Source organism: Apostichopus japonicus, chromosome 10, assembly GCF_037975245.1.
Source record: "Apostichopus japonicus isolate 1M-3 chromosome 10, ASM3797524v1, whole genome shotgun sequence".
NCBI lineage: Eukaryota > Metazoa > Echinodermata > Holothuroidea > Aspidochirotida > Stichopodidae > Apostichopus > Apostichopus japonicus.
In genome coordinates, this window is record NC_092570.1 from 14,466,599 (window position 1) to 14,482,759 (window position 16,161).

A 16,161-nucleotide genomic window follows, 5' to 3' on the forward strand; every position below is an offset into this window, starting at 1 on the left:
ATCTGAAGGGGGTCTATTTGGCATGAATTTTGGACAAAATATAAACTTTGACATCCAGTGTCATTCGCCTACATTTAACGATTGTCTTTTCTATTTTGCTTTCATATACTGTTTTTTTTTTTTTTTAATAAAAAAAAGAGGGACAAAAAGCAGGTCATCCTTATCATTTTACTGTTTCACTTTCTGTAACGATGCAATGAATTACTTCTCGTTGCTGTATAAAGAGGTAAATACAAGCTGAAATTTGCCAAGATATATTTACTGATGACATCAGCCGTCTCAACCTGGACACATCTGGGTTTTTTTTTTGTTTTGTCTCTCAAATAGTGTCAATGCTTGTAATCAAAGGATAGACAAAAATATAGTGATTTTTACTGGAAAGTCAGTTATAATTATTATTTTACAATAAATTATTATTAAACAATAAATTATACAATGCAATAAAATAGAAGTAAAATAAATATTCTTGGACGGAAATTTTGCTAGGGAAACAGATTTGGCTGTTTTAACCAATCGGTGATAATTTTTCAATTTTGCTTTGTTTTTGTCCCCTTTCAGAATAATGTTATGGAGTATGTGGGCAGAGCATACCGGGCAATCATTAACTCTGCCATGGCTTGTCCGACCTCTCTCTGTGAAGTATTCTGCGTGCTAAGAGAAGTCACAGATAAACAGTTTCCAGGTTGGCTCTGTTCAATATTTGATTCATGTTTAACTCATTTCTTATTTAAGTGAACCTTGCAAATTGACCTCAAATATTCAAACTTGAAAAAAAAAAAAAAAATTATATATATTTTTTAATATGAAAGTCTATTGGCTCTTAAAAGTGCAGATTCTGACATCTTAATACAACTTTCCATTAATTTTGGCTCAATCTACCAGCATTTCTTAAAATGATATCAGAATGAATCGAAGGCAGGCCACAAGTCACGTCACAAAGTTGATGGTTGGTCGCAACTTCTTTCCAAGTAATAAAGAAGTTTAACCCCTGATCGACCTTGCGAGGGATAATAGATTTGTTATCAAAGAAAAGACAACGTTTAAAAAAAAAATTATGTTGCATTATTAGATATATGGGTCTAACGAACTGTATTACCATAAGGTTGTAGTACTTTTCAACAGGTCAACTCAAAAACTAGCTTCAAGACTTTAAAACTTCTATTTAATGGCTGTATGAATTCAATATTAATCATTTTTGGTTCATTGTGAAGGAAAAGGTTGTGTGTAAATTTCAGCTCTAAAGAAATGTGTTGATCTTTAAATAAATAGCAATTAATCGATAGACCAGGTACCTTGCTGGGATGCTTATTGTGTGAGGTATTGTGTAAATAATGTATTGATGCTTACAGGTAGGTCATGCATTTGAAATCCCTTTAAAAAAAAAGAGAAAAAAACAAGTGAAGTTGAATATTGACAACAAAAATGGATCAACATGAAGATGTCTAACCTATTAAAGGGCTCCTCAAAATTATTTCCTAAAAATTGATATTTCGTCAAATTCAATAATGAAAAATGTCCTTTGAGAGTTGAAATGACTTTGAGCATGATATCCAGACAATTTGGATGACTGCACATAGGTGGCCATTAATAGACTTTCTAGCAAATTGAGGGTCATCACAGAAGCCCTAACCATTTAAATCCTGAGTCTGCAGTAATCTCTTTTCATTTTTTTGTTGTTATTATTGGATTCTCTTGTTTTCTTTGCTTTTCTGTGTTATCGATCTTTTCTGAATACTTCTCTAATTCTGCATTTTTATTTTTTTACAGGTTTGTATCCGTATGTTTTCCAATTTTGTCTTTGGTCTCTCGTTTTTCGTTCTTACTTGTCGTTGTGCTCTAATTCAACCCTCTGAATATTCATCACCCCAACAGTCCGCTCCAAATGAAAATTCAATACCGATAAGTCTATATATATTGTTTTTTGATTGTGTCATTTTATAAACAGATCAGCCCGACGTCAAATATGCAGCTGTCAGTGCCTTCATCTTTCTCAGGTTATTTGCTCCGGCTATTCTCTCACCACGGCTCTTTCAGCTATGTCAGGACAACCCTGTGAGTACACGAACAAGTACAACATACAAAAACAACAGAAATTGAGGAAATAAATAATAATAATGAAAAATAATAATAAAAATTAATAATAGACAAATAAAAAAATTAATAATAAATCAATCAATATTAAAAAATGTATAAATAAGTAAAAAAGGTCTCTCACCATGGCTCTTTCAGCTATGTCAGGACAACCCTGTAAGTATAAAAACAGGTACAACATAAAAAAAACAACCAAACTTGAAAAAATAATAATGATATATAAAAAAAAAATAATAATAATTATAATAATAAAAAATGTATAAATAAGTTTTTAAAATAAACATAAAAAACACTGAGATGTAGTAGAAGACAGTGTTACTTACGTAAAGTTCATTAAAAGATTGGCACGTAATGAAAAGGGTAAAAGAAATATGTAAATGAAGTGGTATTGAATAATTATTTTCTGAATGTCGTCACATACCAGTGACTTTTGCTTCTAAATGGAAACAAAAAGTGTGCCCGTTATTTGGAGTGCTAAAGACCTTTGACCCAGATTCATTTCGTTTCTGGAATTGAAATTGAAATATTGCACGCCTTGCCGTTAGCTTTGTTTCATATGACCAAACAAACAAACCAAAAAACACTTGCGTTTGTCATAGTCAAATAATTACTCCATCACCACGGTTACATACCAGTGAATTTTTTTGGTGCATTTTGTCTGATGGAAACCAAAAAATCTGCCCGTCATTTGTAGTCCCAAGAAAGCTTTTAGCCCGTTTCTGAAAGTGAAATTGATAAAATTGAACTTCCTAACATGAGTATGGACGTGAAATAAATGAATTGGTGCGTAAACTCTGCATGGTTTAGAGAGTAAAGTTGGTCAAAATGTCCACACAAAAAAAAATGAAGCCAATGAACTCAAGTGGCTGTATTTTTGTTAAAGATATTAGATATGTTATATCATTTTTACCAGTGTCGTGGTGGGAGTCGTTATCGTAGTGACACACAGGTGACATGAATGTGTTTTTTTTTTCCACTGACTTACCTGCCCCCTCACATTTACTGCACTATAGCCGATGCTGGCACACCAATCTCTGTTAACAGATATCAGCAGTAATATTTTCTTCTTTTTACTTTTTTTTTGTTAAATAATAATATTAGGATGAGACAGTGTCCAGAACTTTGAAGATTGTTTCCAAGGCAATTCAAACGCTCGGTAACCATGTCAACCCGGATAAAGTGGTGAGTCATCGCATCCACGAGTCTGACTTTTCGATACTCTGTTTTCCCAGCCCCCACGACCATTCTACATATAACAATATTTATAGTCAAGAAAACCCTCAGAAACGATGAAGGGATTGAAACAATAACCCTAATGCCTGGCGTTCGTGGATCTGCAAAGAAATGAGAAACCGGTCATTGACAAAGAAAACCAAGCATTCTAATTGAAAGGAATTTATGGTTAAACTTTGACCTTAAAACATTCCTTTGACCTCCAGAAAAGAAAAGAAAATGCCTAACCTTTTCAATGTCACGCTTTCATCTAGCAAAAAAATGCTTAAAAGTTTGAAAGATCACAACAGCTATTGCTGTAGCTTGAGATTCCTCTACCCAGGTTACAACGCTCCAACCGATGAAGTACTTCCGTAGAGTTTATTTTAGGTCTCTGTGCGATAGTTAGTAACGTCGAAAAGCCACTCGACATGGAGTGTAAAGTCATAAGCCATTTGACCGATCAGACATCATGCAATAGCTGCCTGCCGACCCGATATTCAAAATTACTGATTACATTGTCCTTGGTAATTAAATTCATTAAAGATTAATCAATTAAAATACATCCTGAATAAGAGCATGATTTACAAAGATAAAGTGAAACGACCGTTCAAATTACCGACAGAAATCACTTTCCAATATAAAATTGACATCTTTTGATTATCAATTCCATGGTTAATTTTGTATTATTTTTACTCTAAGTTTGACTCTTGCAAAATGCTGGCAGGTGTGTTTGTATGCTCCAAGTAACCTATACATGGTTATTTCATGTTTGTCCTTCGATGGGGTTTAGTTCACCTTTTTGTTTCATTTTGGATAGGATGTAGAGCCCGGTCCCAGCGGTTTAAATCGAACCATAACGGTTGAAAGAGGAAGGAAATGAAAATGCTGACAACTTGTTGTTTCAGTTTTAGGTTTAGTTTCTATTTTCAAAATTCATTGTCATATTTCTCCATTTTTTCCCTTTTTCCTTTTGGTTAAATCTATTTTCAGAATTCATACGCTTTTAAGGAAGTCTACATGCTTCCATTGTTCAAGTCACTGCTGGACAGAGAACACATTCTAAGTATCAGGAAGGTCCGTATTTCAGCTTTCTCCTTTTCTTTCTTCCCACCGGTTCACATTTAACGAAACAATTGGTGTTTGTTTATAAGGAAAGTAAACACCCATTTTAAAAGTGCTTGCGTGTGTGAAATACAAGGAAATTCCTCCCAAAGATACCGACAGAGAAGCCACAATCAGTCGATTGTCAGCTGATTAAATGGATTAAACAAATACAGTCATTTGAGTCGGTTTCCTTTTCCCTCGATGTGATACAATCTTTCACTTTTCAAAGTCGCTTTGCATCACGTCGTTGTCATGGTAAAACAACAATAATAATAAGATAGACATATTTATATAGCGCTTTACATAAAAGAGTATCTCAAAGCACTTTGAGTGGGACTAGAGTAAAATCTTAAGCAGGACAAATTAAATTACTTTTAATATTTCTGTTATAATTATTATTATTATTACAATTATTATTCTTTTTACAAAAATGTCACTTTTTGGCATTTGCCACTATCAGATCCAGCTAGTGTCTGTGTCATAACCCCCCCCCCCCCAAAAAAAAAACCTGATTAGATTGATAGGAATGGGGAGGTGGGGAGGCTTGCCTGTTGCTGATTTTCCAACCAATCCCCTTCCCAGTGCCTTTAACAGAACTCAGTTTTTTAGGATGTGATAATGTTAGTGATATCACAATACCCCTGTCACAATCGCCTTCTAAAGATGTTGTTTAACTTTTTCAGTTCTTTTCAACTTTTTTCAGTTTTTTTATTTTTTTTTATTTTGCATTCTTTTTCAAATTGCGTCTTGTGTATGCCACCATTTACGGTCATTCATTTATGTCATCTGATCAACAGTTTCTTGAAATAGTTTCAACGTGTACCAAAGTTCCACCCAAGAGCCCAGAATCTGCGGTTACCCTGAAAGAAGGGTGAGTGATGTGACGGCCCTAATCCAGTCATTCCATTTATTTTTATTTCTCTTCCCCTGTTGTATTTTTAGAGTCAAAATTTGCATGTGGCATTTTTGGTATTAGGAAATACTAAGTCTTGTACAGGATTTGCTAGTTTGGTAGGGTTGATTCTAAATCCAGCTGGTCACATTGTCAATTTGTAATTTATGAGAGACACAAAAGGTGTATCGCTAATTTACCAATGTATAGAAAAGATCAAAATAAAATAAAACTGTTAGCAAACTGCTTATCCACTAGAGAGCCTGTGTAGGAGAATATGTAAAAGTAAGTTGGACTGACGTTTCGATCCTAGCAGGAGTTTCTTCAAAGGCTGAATGACAAGTAACAGTAACAGAGGAGGCAAAAACACGCACAGAATACAGACAGGTTAATGAGCATGGTGAACACAAAGAGATAGATGTAAGGGGATTAGTAGACAAGGGATGGAGAGAAGAAACCAACAGGGGAGAGGAAAGAGGTATAGACAAGATAACATTGAAAAGAATGTCCAGTTTGGTGAGAGCATGCTATTGCAAGCGTGTCTTGTGATACTGACACTAAACACAAACAACACACACACACCGTCTCGCTTGTGTCTGTTGCGTTTTGTGTATTTACCATCTTGGTGCGTTTGGTTATGAAATCTCCATGGATGTTAGACATGGGCCAAATCGCCAAAGGTGCTATGCAGCTCATTGCTCAAGCGTATTGCAGTCTTCATATGAAATTGGTATAATCACTTTTCAAATCTAAACTAAAAACCTACCTCTATGCTAAACATTTTTCAATTTGATTTGTAAATATATTTCATTGTTGCATTATTATTTTTGCTTTTCTTTCTAGTCATATTTATATGTATGGCGCTTTTGACAACTATTTTGTTTATAACGCATTATAAATCTTAGTTATTATTATTATTATTAATATCTAAGCACTTCTTCCTATAGATCAAGTTATGTTTATAATTTTCACCACTTCCCCCCAACCCCCCTTTTTTTCCCCTCTCACCTATTCTTTAGTTACTTAACAAAAAGAGCTCAGGGGAGGAAGAAGTATTTTGGTGTGAAGAACTTTAAGAAGAGATGGTTCCGGCTAACCAACCACGAACTCACCTATGGCAAGTGTAAAGGTAGGTATGACAACATGGCATAATTATGCACTTTTTTGGGGTCTTTTTATTTGTTATTCCTACTTTGCTACGTTTCATATATTTGTTGTATTGACAGGGAAGTTGTTTATGGCAAGTCAATAATGCTTTTTTTTTTAGCACACATCCTTTTCAACCCCCCTCCCCACCCCTAATTGCTGTTAGTTAATTAATCCTTGTCAGAGCTTAACAGATTGTGTAATATGTGAATGACAAGGTGTTATATCTAAATACTATTTTGCATAAAATGCCAAATAAATCTTCAATACATATTCCATTTGTACCGATGTTTGTATTCATTGCAAATTATGTGGACAAGGTACTTGAAGTGATACTTTCTGACATATTTATCCTGCAAAAAAAAGTGCTGCTCTCTTTCATTTTGAGATAATCTTTCCTGTTCAAATTTGTGGTTACCAGCATTGAAAATCATCGTACTGTGCATGACGAGATAAAATAGGAGAGCAACATTTCTTTTGAATTCTGGTGGTTTGGTTACATGATACAGTGAAGCATTTCCAAATTAACATAAAAAAAAAAGATAATTTTTTTTTAAAAAGTGAGTTTTTTGTCAAAACTCTAATCAGTTAAGTCTATATCTGTATCCCACATTATTGCCTGTTAAAACAATACAAACCTAACCTAATTTAATGTATCTCGGTAGAAGATGGATCCTTTAAATCCTGTTTCTCTCTCTTCGTCCATTGACGAAGAACACTTGATGGTTATTTCTCCTCTCTGTCAACAGAAACCGAGCCTCTTTGTACTATTCCCGTCTCTGAAATCCTAGCCGTTGAGAAGCTTCAGGAAGACTCATTTCATATGAAATTTGTAAGTAGCAAAACAAAATTGCATTTTTTTCTTTTTTAATTAAACCTTAATAAGTCATTTTTGGAACATGAGCAAAGAAAACAGGCAAACATAACGAACATGTTATTTCTTTTTCCAAAATACATTTAATTGTAGGGGAGGTGGGGGACTTGCAAAAGACAGATGCCGTTTGTCATCAATTGTTTCTTCTCAGCAGCCAAACGGATTTGTTTTATGTTAAGAAAGTCTGTCGAGATTTGTCGTACACAATGACAAATAAGAGTTCCTTATTTTGAGAGGGTCTCACATAGCCACGGGACTGATTGCTATGAATTTTTTTGGATAAAAAACAAAAGTCACAAATGTACATATGTGTGTCACTATGTTGTGTAACGTACGACAGCAATGTACCCTCATCCGGGTATCGCAGAGATTCAGCTTTAGGTTTTGCTGCTCTAGAAAGAATTTTTTGGTTCAGAAACAGTCATCTTTTGATGTCTCATAAATGCTTGTCATATGATAAAGTTATATTCTATTCTCCAGATGTTTCAAGTCGTCCAGCCGGAGAGAGCCCTCTATGTTCAGGGTAGTAACTGTGTCGAGGAGAAAGAATGGTACTTAACTTTTTATTCACAAGGGTGCAGTGGGGTGCGGAGGGTTGGTCAGAATTAAGCCACCATGTGTTCTTTTAATCCTTAATTGTAACTTATCGACTTATCAAGATGTTCTGTTGAGTACTTCTGTTTTTCCCAAAAACTTTTTAATTCTATTGTAAATGTGTTATATGGTTAACTATTCACAATACATACATACTTTTGTGTCTCAGAAAAGTTTTTCAAAGATAACTTTTCGTTTAGTCTGCAAAGGTAAAGTGTTGATATTTGTTGCACCTTGGGGCCCATTGGCAGGGATTGAAGAATTTAAAAAAATTTAATAAAATAAAAAAGATAGGTGGTCTGTCTTTGAAAATGAAAGAGTCCAATTGAAACATCAACCTAATGCATGTGCGAGTGATTGTCTTGACCCTCCTTAAGTAAACTGAAACATTGAACAAATTTAAAGTGGGCTCATCACAGAGTTGCTACTGCCTGGATGTTTTCACATTTGTGTGATTATATTCTACACAAATATTTATGTGTGATTATTTTTCTACCAACAAAATGATTGTTTAGAACATCAAGATTGAACGCATAATGATGCTGTTTTAAACTGTGTCCCGTGCATATTTACATATAAAAAAACATCAATGATTATTGTTATTTTTTTTATCATTTTTATTTACTTTCTTTTCTATTTTCAGGATGGATATCCTTTCCAAAGTCTGCCAATCTAACAAGAATAGGTTACGTTATTTTCATCCAGCTGCCTATGTCAACGGCCAGTGGATTTGGTAAGCATCAATCTGCAAAGTTGATATTTCTTTGTCCCCTGAATTGAACAATTACTCATCTTCCTGTTCCAGAAAATTGTCCATCAATAGCACCCTTAATATGTTACAAAGTCAACTTTTGGTGACTACTGATTCACTCCCACCCCCTCTTCCCCTCTGCCCCCTTAACAGGCATTCATTTGTCACCCTGGATGTATCTTCCTCACTGAGAAAAATGATTGTCTTATTTAAAAATTCTCAATCTCTGGGACGAATTTGAATATTCAGAACCAACAAGATGTAGCTCCTTAGAAGCCATTGAAAAATTTTCCTGCATGCCAAAATCTTGAATACCTGATGACCTTTGAAAGGATTTAAAAGTTTTCCGGAAGGTCTCAAAATTTGAGGAAGTTAGTATTTCCTAAAATGTTGAGAGGCATTGGTACTCCAAAGTTACCTGTTAGAGTCGTGTATGACTTATTGTCTGAATTTAATGGTATCTTCCAAAACATGTCAGAATTTAATGGTTTGTTCCAATACTCTTCTTAATGGTATCTTCCAAGAATTGCCTGAATTTAATGGTATCAAAGACTCATCTGAAATTAATGGTATCTTCCAAGACTTGCCTGTTTTTAATGGTATCTTCCAAGACTTGCCTGTTTTTAATGGTATCATCAAAGACCCATCTGAATTTAATGGTATCATCCAAGACTCATCTGGATTTAATGGTATCATCCAAGACTCATCTGAACTTAATTGTATCTTCCAAAACTCATCTGACTTTAATGGTATCTTCCAAAAACTTGTCCTGAATTCAAAGAATACAGCATCCATGTATATTCTGACTTAAACCATCTTAGATGAAGATAAAAATGGTGCAATCATTTTGTCATTTAGAACTAACTCTCTTTTTGTGGTTCTGTCCTCTTGCTTCAAAAACACTCAGCCTAGTTAATATTTGTTGTCAGAAAACCATTTTCTCATTTTTGTTGTTGTTAAGTTCCTGGTTGCTATCTCCAAGTTGTTGATTTTTTGTTACCTTCAGTTGTAATGCAGCCCCAGAGACAGAACGAGGCTGCACTCCAGTGACAAGGTATGGCACCTTTTGCCTTTGCTGTTCATACAGACTCTCACTAAACCCCTTAGGTTATGCAAATGAACTATAAACTAAGTTTCCCTAATTATGATTGCAATAACAAATATTTTACCTTTTTTCTATTTTTTCTTTTTTCAAGACTTCTTGTACATTTTCTGCATTATGGTATTTAGCAACTCAAAACTGCATACTCCTCGGAAGGCAAGTCAGAGTCTGTTTGGTTTCTAACGAAAAGCGTATTGCAGGCCCAGAATTTTGCCATTTTTTAAGAGCCATTTTCCAAAGGAAAAAAATGCAAGTGCTTAACAATTTTCTGGGCTAAATTCAAGTTCCCACTGGCAATTTTCCTGAATTTCCAATACACTATACCGGATTATGGGGGGAGCCAAATTATGTTAGGAATAAAAAACCATGAACATTTTTGACGGACGATTGTTACCAGACTCACCGTTTTATGTGTTCTTGGTGTTTAACCGGCAGAGAAATGCAAGTGCCTTTTTTTTCTTCTACTGGCTAACCGGGTGATATCCGATGGCACTAAGCCAGTAAATAATAGCCTGAATTTTTGGGGCCAGCATCATTTTCAAAAACTCTTGCTTGTTTTCTTTCAGTGGTCTTCCAGTTAGTGTTATTGTGGCTGTTGATCCGGACAGGGAATTGGAAAGAATATACAGACTGTTCCATGCAAACAGTGCCACATTGAAGAAATTACAAGGTACGTGTTCTATTCCGTTCGTTTGCTACATTTGTCAATTTTATCCATATGTCGAGGAAGGTATCGGTTGATGATTGAATCTTTCTCTCGTCTCAGAATCCTGTGCAATATTAGCCGTCTATCAGGGGAACCAGGAGCAGGTGGAACCGATCGAGGATGACATGAGTTGCTTCACCTCAGTCAAGGCAATACTGAACTCAATCGATAAGCTGACCAAGGAACACGAAGATTGCCTCAAACGGAGACGGGAGCAGATGGAACCGGGGAGCAAGTGAGTCTTCGAATCATATCCTTTGTATTAATTTATTTTTTTAATTTTTTGTTTTTTAATTTTTTCATAATTTAGCATGTCACAAAAGAACGTGAAATGTCTGCTAAGTTTATTGAAACCCCATCTTCATATGGTGGTTACGAAGAAACACCAGCATATTTCAAGCATTCTATTTTACCATGAATATTCAGATAATTAGGAGGCAGACCAGCCAGTTGGGACAGTTTCCTAATGCTAATACCTCTCTCTAAACTGTATTCCAATATCATCCCGTAAAGCACTGGTATTGTCAGTACTAACAGTTCCTAACCTTGATCTGATACAAACATGATATTCATACTGCTCGTACTGATAATACCAGTGCTCTGAAGCAGGACATGACACTACAGTATAGAAAAAACTGTCCCAACCGGATGGGCAGACATGTAATTTTCGCATCCCACTCGTGGTATTATTTCCAAGGTTTGGGGTCAACCTCAAGGTTAGCTTAGGGAAAGCACAAAGTGGGTCACCCGGGAAACAGTTTGGTATAAAAGCGCAGTCTCAATACATGAATGTAATTATAATGGTAGATTGGTTGATCAACTTTTTCAGTGGCAATAGACCTCATGTTGTGAATGCAAGCAGATGTCACCAAATCGATAGATATGTAGACAGACAGACAGACAGACAGACAGACAGACTGGTAGATGGATAGTGTTTGAGACTCATGACTTCTTGATAATGATAATGATTCAATTATTCCCCACAGACAAAGTCCAATTGGAGATCCCAAAGGTGACGACTTCCAGGCCCATTCCTGACAAGAGTCTGCGATCCTGTACGTATGTTATCCAGTGCTTGATGGGATCCAGAATGCAGATGTCCAAAAGGAGATGAATTCCAGACCTTTTTTTGTCCAGATGACAGCCAATGATCCAATGTGTATGATGTACAGTACTTTGTGGGATCCAACACATGCACAAACTCGTCAGAAGCCTGCTTCCAATTCTATTTCTGACAAAAGTGTTGTGATCCCATGTGTACATTGTACGGTGCTTTAAAGGGTTCCAAAACAGACCCAAAATGAGGTTGACTTCCCAGACCTATTCTCGACAAGAGTCCAAGATCCTCCGCTCTCTCCCTCTCTCTGTGTGTTGTGAGGTGCTTAGTGGAGATCCGGTGGAGATGACTTCCCAGATATTTGCCGGACAAAAAGTCATTGATGATCCTAGATGATCCTGTGTGTACATTGTATGGTGCTAATTGGGATCTAGCAAGAGTATATAAAGGAGATGGATCTCCATGGATCTGCCATGTACATTATAAGATGCCCGAGATAGATACAACCAGCTCGAGACTTATTCCTGAAGAGGGTCAGGTGATCCTGTTGGCGTATTGTAAGGTACCTTGTGAGGTTCCACTGGTTATTCATTGTCCTGTAGTGCGACTACCCAGGTGGGGCCTGGATCTTTTGTTTTGCTGCCACTGCTCGTTGTGTGTGGTTGTAGTACTGCTAATCTTACACAGGAATATAGAAATGGTCGGAATTGATTTGTTGTTTGAGATTTCGACAGGAAATATTGTGCCACAGTTTTATAACACTTTAAGTCAGTACTTTTCTTATTAATGCAACTTTGCAGTATGCCAGAAGTAAACAGTTTACTATACTATCTCATTAATAACGAACCAATCAAAACAGATTCAATACTACACCAACTGGATTTGGGGGATGGGTGGGGGGGGGGGTTGGTGGTGGGGTGATGAAAACAACTTGGCGATTTTAGTTATAGGTGTCGGGACCATCACATACAATTAATACTTTGACATGAAAAGCCTGTTCATTGTAAGCAAACTTTGAAACAATGTGGCAAGGTCCATACCCTGGGGATATACTTTTCTGTACCTGTGGAGAATTGGGGAGGGGGAGGGAGGGGGGGGATAGCTGGTGAGAAGTCTTCCTTTTCATGAAGACTTCAAAAAGAGTAGTATTCCATCTGCAATGGAATCCAGTTTTTACACAGCTCAATTTTTTTAAGTATTAAGAAGAGGTAATCAGCCAAACAAAAATAGAAAATGAGAGAATCATAAAACAAGAAAACACAATAAGCTAAAAATTAAGGGTTTATTGTGATTTTTATATATCAAAGCTGTTTAGCTTGATATGATTGGAGATGGTAGTGTGGTTGATAGGCGGGGGAGGGGATGGGGGAGGGGATGGGGGCAGGGGGAGATATGGATAAGACATGACATAGATTCAGATGCAATGATAGCTTTCTCGTTTTGTTTTGTTCTTAAGCTGCAGGAATTATTCAGTATTTACGGATTAATAGAGCAGACCAGGGCTGGCTCCCCAGTTTGTAATGAAATCTTTATAACTTTTTTGTAGTCACTTTATTTCCTGTGTGTGTGAGTGTTATCACGAGCGGGTGATCCACCAGTCTCTGTAGTCAGGGGATTTTGTCTAATTTTTTGGGTTTTTTTTTTTGTCAATTTATATGAAGCTTTTTCTGCATTTATTTACTGTATCTGCTTGGAGAGCTTGCTGAAGAGAAAAACAAAAACATTAACTATCACTGTCATATTCTAATATGTTGTTAAAATTGCCACTGTAAACAAAACAAAAAAACAAAAATAACCACAAAAAAAATCCAGAAAAAAAAATAAAAGTACTATTTATTCTTTCTAGACTTGCCTTATAAGATTTTTGATTTAACAGCTAAAAGTGTATTATTTTTTAGTAATTTTTTTTTTTTAAATATAAATGCAGTTAAATTCAGTTAGAATCGAGACTGCAATTGAAACTGGCAGAAAAGCTGGGGTTATTAGCCGTCAGTTGATAGGATCACTGTGTGTAATGGTGATCAGCTGGCGAGTTGTGAGTCTGCAAAGCTCATACTGTTATTTGGATCAGTCATTAGGGTCTAGGAGAGGGGGGCATAGGGGTACAATGCCCCTCACTCCTGTGATTTTTGTCCAAGCAATAAGTGTATACTATTGAACATTTGCAATGGTTCCCAGGTGGTATGGGAAAAGTAGGGAAAAGGTGGGGGGGGGGGGGAAACCTCTTTTCTAGGTTTTGAAAGTCTAGTCTAAAAAGGTAAGGAAAAACCCTCTTTTGAAAATCTTCTTTAGATAAGGGCTATGCCATAAATCAAAAATGTGACAAATTATTGCTACAGCATTTTACGTTTGGGGTTCAAGGCTCTTTGAATGCCCCACCCTCCTCCCCCACTCCCCACCAAACATTAACGAAAGTTAAAGATATTTTGCAAAGAGTTGTTAGGCCATTCCATAGTTAGCCTAACAGTAGGAGGTCATTATTAGTGTGTGTTGGTATCCTAGTATAATGCAAGACCTGTTTAGGTCTTGAAAATGTCCTGAATTTCATTTGCATACAAGTGTGGGAAACCCTGATTTGTAATCCATTTTAGATGATGTTGCACTTTGGTGATCCTCAGAAAGCTTTTTGTTCACATATCAGCTTTCACTTTGCATTTCTTTTGGACTGATTACGAGACAAAAATAGAGAGCGTTCCCATGGTGATACAAACTGTTAGCAGACTGCACGAAAGCCATTGTATGGGTTGCAAGGAATGATAGTGTAATGACATATTGGAGTTTGTCTCAGAGTGAACAGTTTGGTAATTGGAATGTACAACATCAAGGCTAGGTGGGGGCAGGGGGAGTGGGGGTTGGGGAGGCAGCAAAGAGGATTTCCCCTATTGCAGTATCGTCAGAATCATTGAAAGATAGCTACATATGAAAGTATGGTTCGGTCTTAACTATGCACAAAAATTGGGCCAAAATGGGGTAATTTTGGTCGCTGTGTGTTTTCTGAACTAAAGTTCAGCGTCATTCTCAGTGATGGAATTAGGGGAGAGGCACATAAGGGGCACACCTCTGGTTATTCTTTTTGCATAATTTTTTATTTTATGCCTGTAGTTGTATATTAAATACTACCCATTGTTTGAAGGTTTTTCTATTTTGTAGAACTATTATGGAAAAACCAAACTAACTTCAACAGAAGTACACACATACATATATATATATATATATATATATATATATATATATATATATGTATCATAAGGTTCATGCAATTTATAAAATTTGTTATTTTTTTCAAGAAGACTGTTTTTGTTATTACCTCTATTTCCGTCAGTTCTCTGGTACCAAATGAATGATGTAAAAAAATGATGCATTTTGTAACTTTTATGGTTTATACAGACGTAGAATGGTATCGTGTTTATTATTATGATATGGACTGTTTGGTTTTGAATGACATGCAAGTACAGCTAGTATGTGAGGGGGGAGGGGGAGTGAGGGGATAATAGGGGGATGGATAGGGATAGCCTTGACTTACTGCAGTACTGACTGAAGTGCCTTATTCGAAGCCATCAAACATGTACTTATATATCTTAAGAGATAATGTCTTTAAACCGAGGATACGACGTGGCCTTTTATGTAAACAAATTCCAGTCGGGGAAATCAACAGTAATTTCGTTCAAAATTATTACGTCAAAGAAATATTCCCGAACAATTTGGATTAAATTACACCTAAATGATGATGAATATTTTTCAGACGAAAGACTGGGGAGTTTTGTTTGGCGATGGCCTGTTATAATTGTCAATGTTTAACAAATTTATACACTTTTTTTGTCGTATTGTCGATATTCGCAGGGGAGTTTAATTATGAATTTCTAGTACCATTAAACTCACCTGTTTTTGTCAAATGCAAGATTTTGACAAAGGCCACACAAGAAATGTACAGTGCTTGCTATAATTAACCCTTTCATAACAGACAATCTGTTATGATGTCCAAAGCTTTGGCATGTTAAAATTGCTAAAACTTCTGCCCCCACCTTCCCCCTCACCCTTCCCTCTTGAAACAGTTGCAGAAAAATACTGCATCAAATTACAAAAACCGCGCCTTGCAGGTGACTTTGAATGGCTGGTCTTTTTAATAGAGTATGACCCTAACAGCTTTCATCACATTGTTCCTACGTTGTGTACCTATTTTTCCCCTTTTTATTCTTTCTCTTTTTTCCCCAACTTCACACATCGGTTGGAGTTTGCCGTATAATTCCGCTCAATGGGTGAAATAATTCATATAAGAGTCTCAAAAATACAAAATTGATGTTTTCCTTGTTTCACTCAGGAAAAGTTTTTGTAGATTAAAATTTCGTTTGGAACAGTGGTTACAGTTTCACTTAAAAACACAGCAACTCAATGTCTATCAGTGCAGCTACATATTTTTAACAGTGTGCCAAGTTGAGGGGGGTGGGGGGTGGGGGTTACCGTACACCACCAAGCTCACCAACAGTTGTATTGTTACATATGGATACATCGTGTAGCTATCTGTTACATTGATTTGATACATTCTTCCTGGTTGTTTGGTACAATAGTATTGTGTGCTATGTGTGGCATTATTGCACAAACTTCGTCATATAAATATTTACATATATATCT

The 16,161-nt window shown here is 36.1% G+C and overlaps 1 protein-coding gene across 3 annotated transcripts in view; it reads left to right on the forward strand.

Moving 5' to 3' along the window:
- Window positions 1-12,136, forward strand: part of LOC139974725 (ras GTPase-activating protein 3-like) — a 58,203-nt gene extending 46,067 nt beyond the window's left edge. For 2 of the 3 annotated variants that reach the window (XM_071982095.1, XM_071982097.1), the window contains 13 exons: window positions 559-682; window positions 1,946-2,052; window positions 3,193-3,273; window positions 4,297-4,380; window positions 5,208-5,281; window positions 6,322-6,431; window positions 7,198-7,280; window positions 7,803-7,873; window positions 8,560-8,649; window positions 9,674-9,721; window positions 10,336-10,439; window positions 10,536-10,710; window positions 11,462-12,136. In XM_071982095.1, the coding sequence (XP_071838196.1) occupies window positions 559-682; window positions 1,946-2,052; window positions 3,193-3,273; window positions 4,297-4,380; window positions 5,208-5,281; window positions 6,322-6,431; window positions 7,198-7,280; window positions 7,803-7,873; window positions 8,560-8,649; window positions 9,674-9,721; window positions 10,336-10,439; window positions 10,536-10,710; window positions 11,462-11,513 (1,203 nt within the window). In that variant the 3' untranslated portion in view covers window positions 11,514-12,136. The remainder of the gene's footprint in view (window positions 1-558; window positions 683-1,945; window positions 2,053-3,192; window positions 3,274-4,296; window positions 4,381-5,207; window positions 5,282-6,321; window positions 6,432-7,197; window positions 7,281-7,802; window positions 7,874-8,559; window positions 8,650-9,673; window positions 9,722-10,335; window positions 10,440-10,535; window positions 10,711-11,461) is intronic. The other variant, XM_071982096.1, reaches the window with a different exon arrangement.
- Window positions 12,137-16,161: the final 4,025 nt, after the last annotated feature.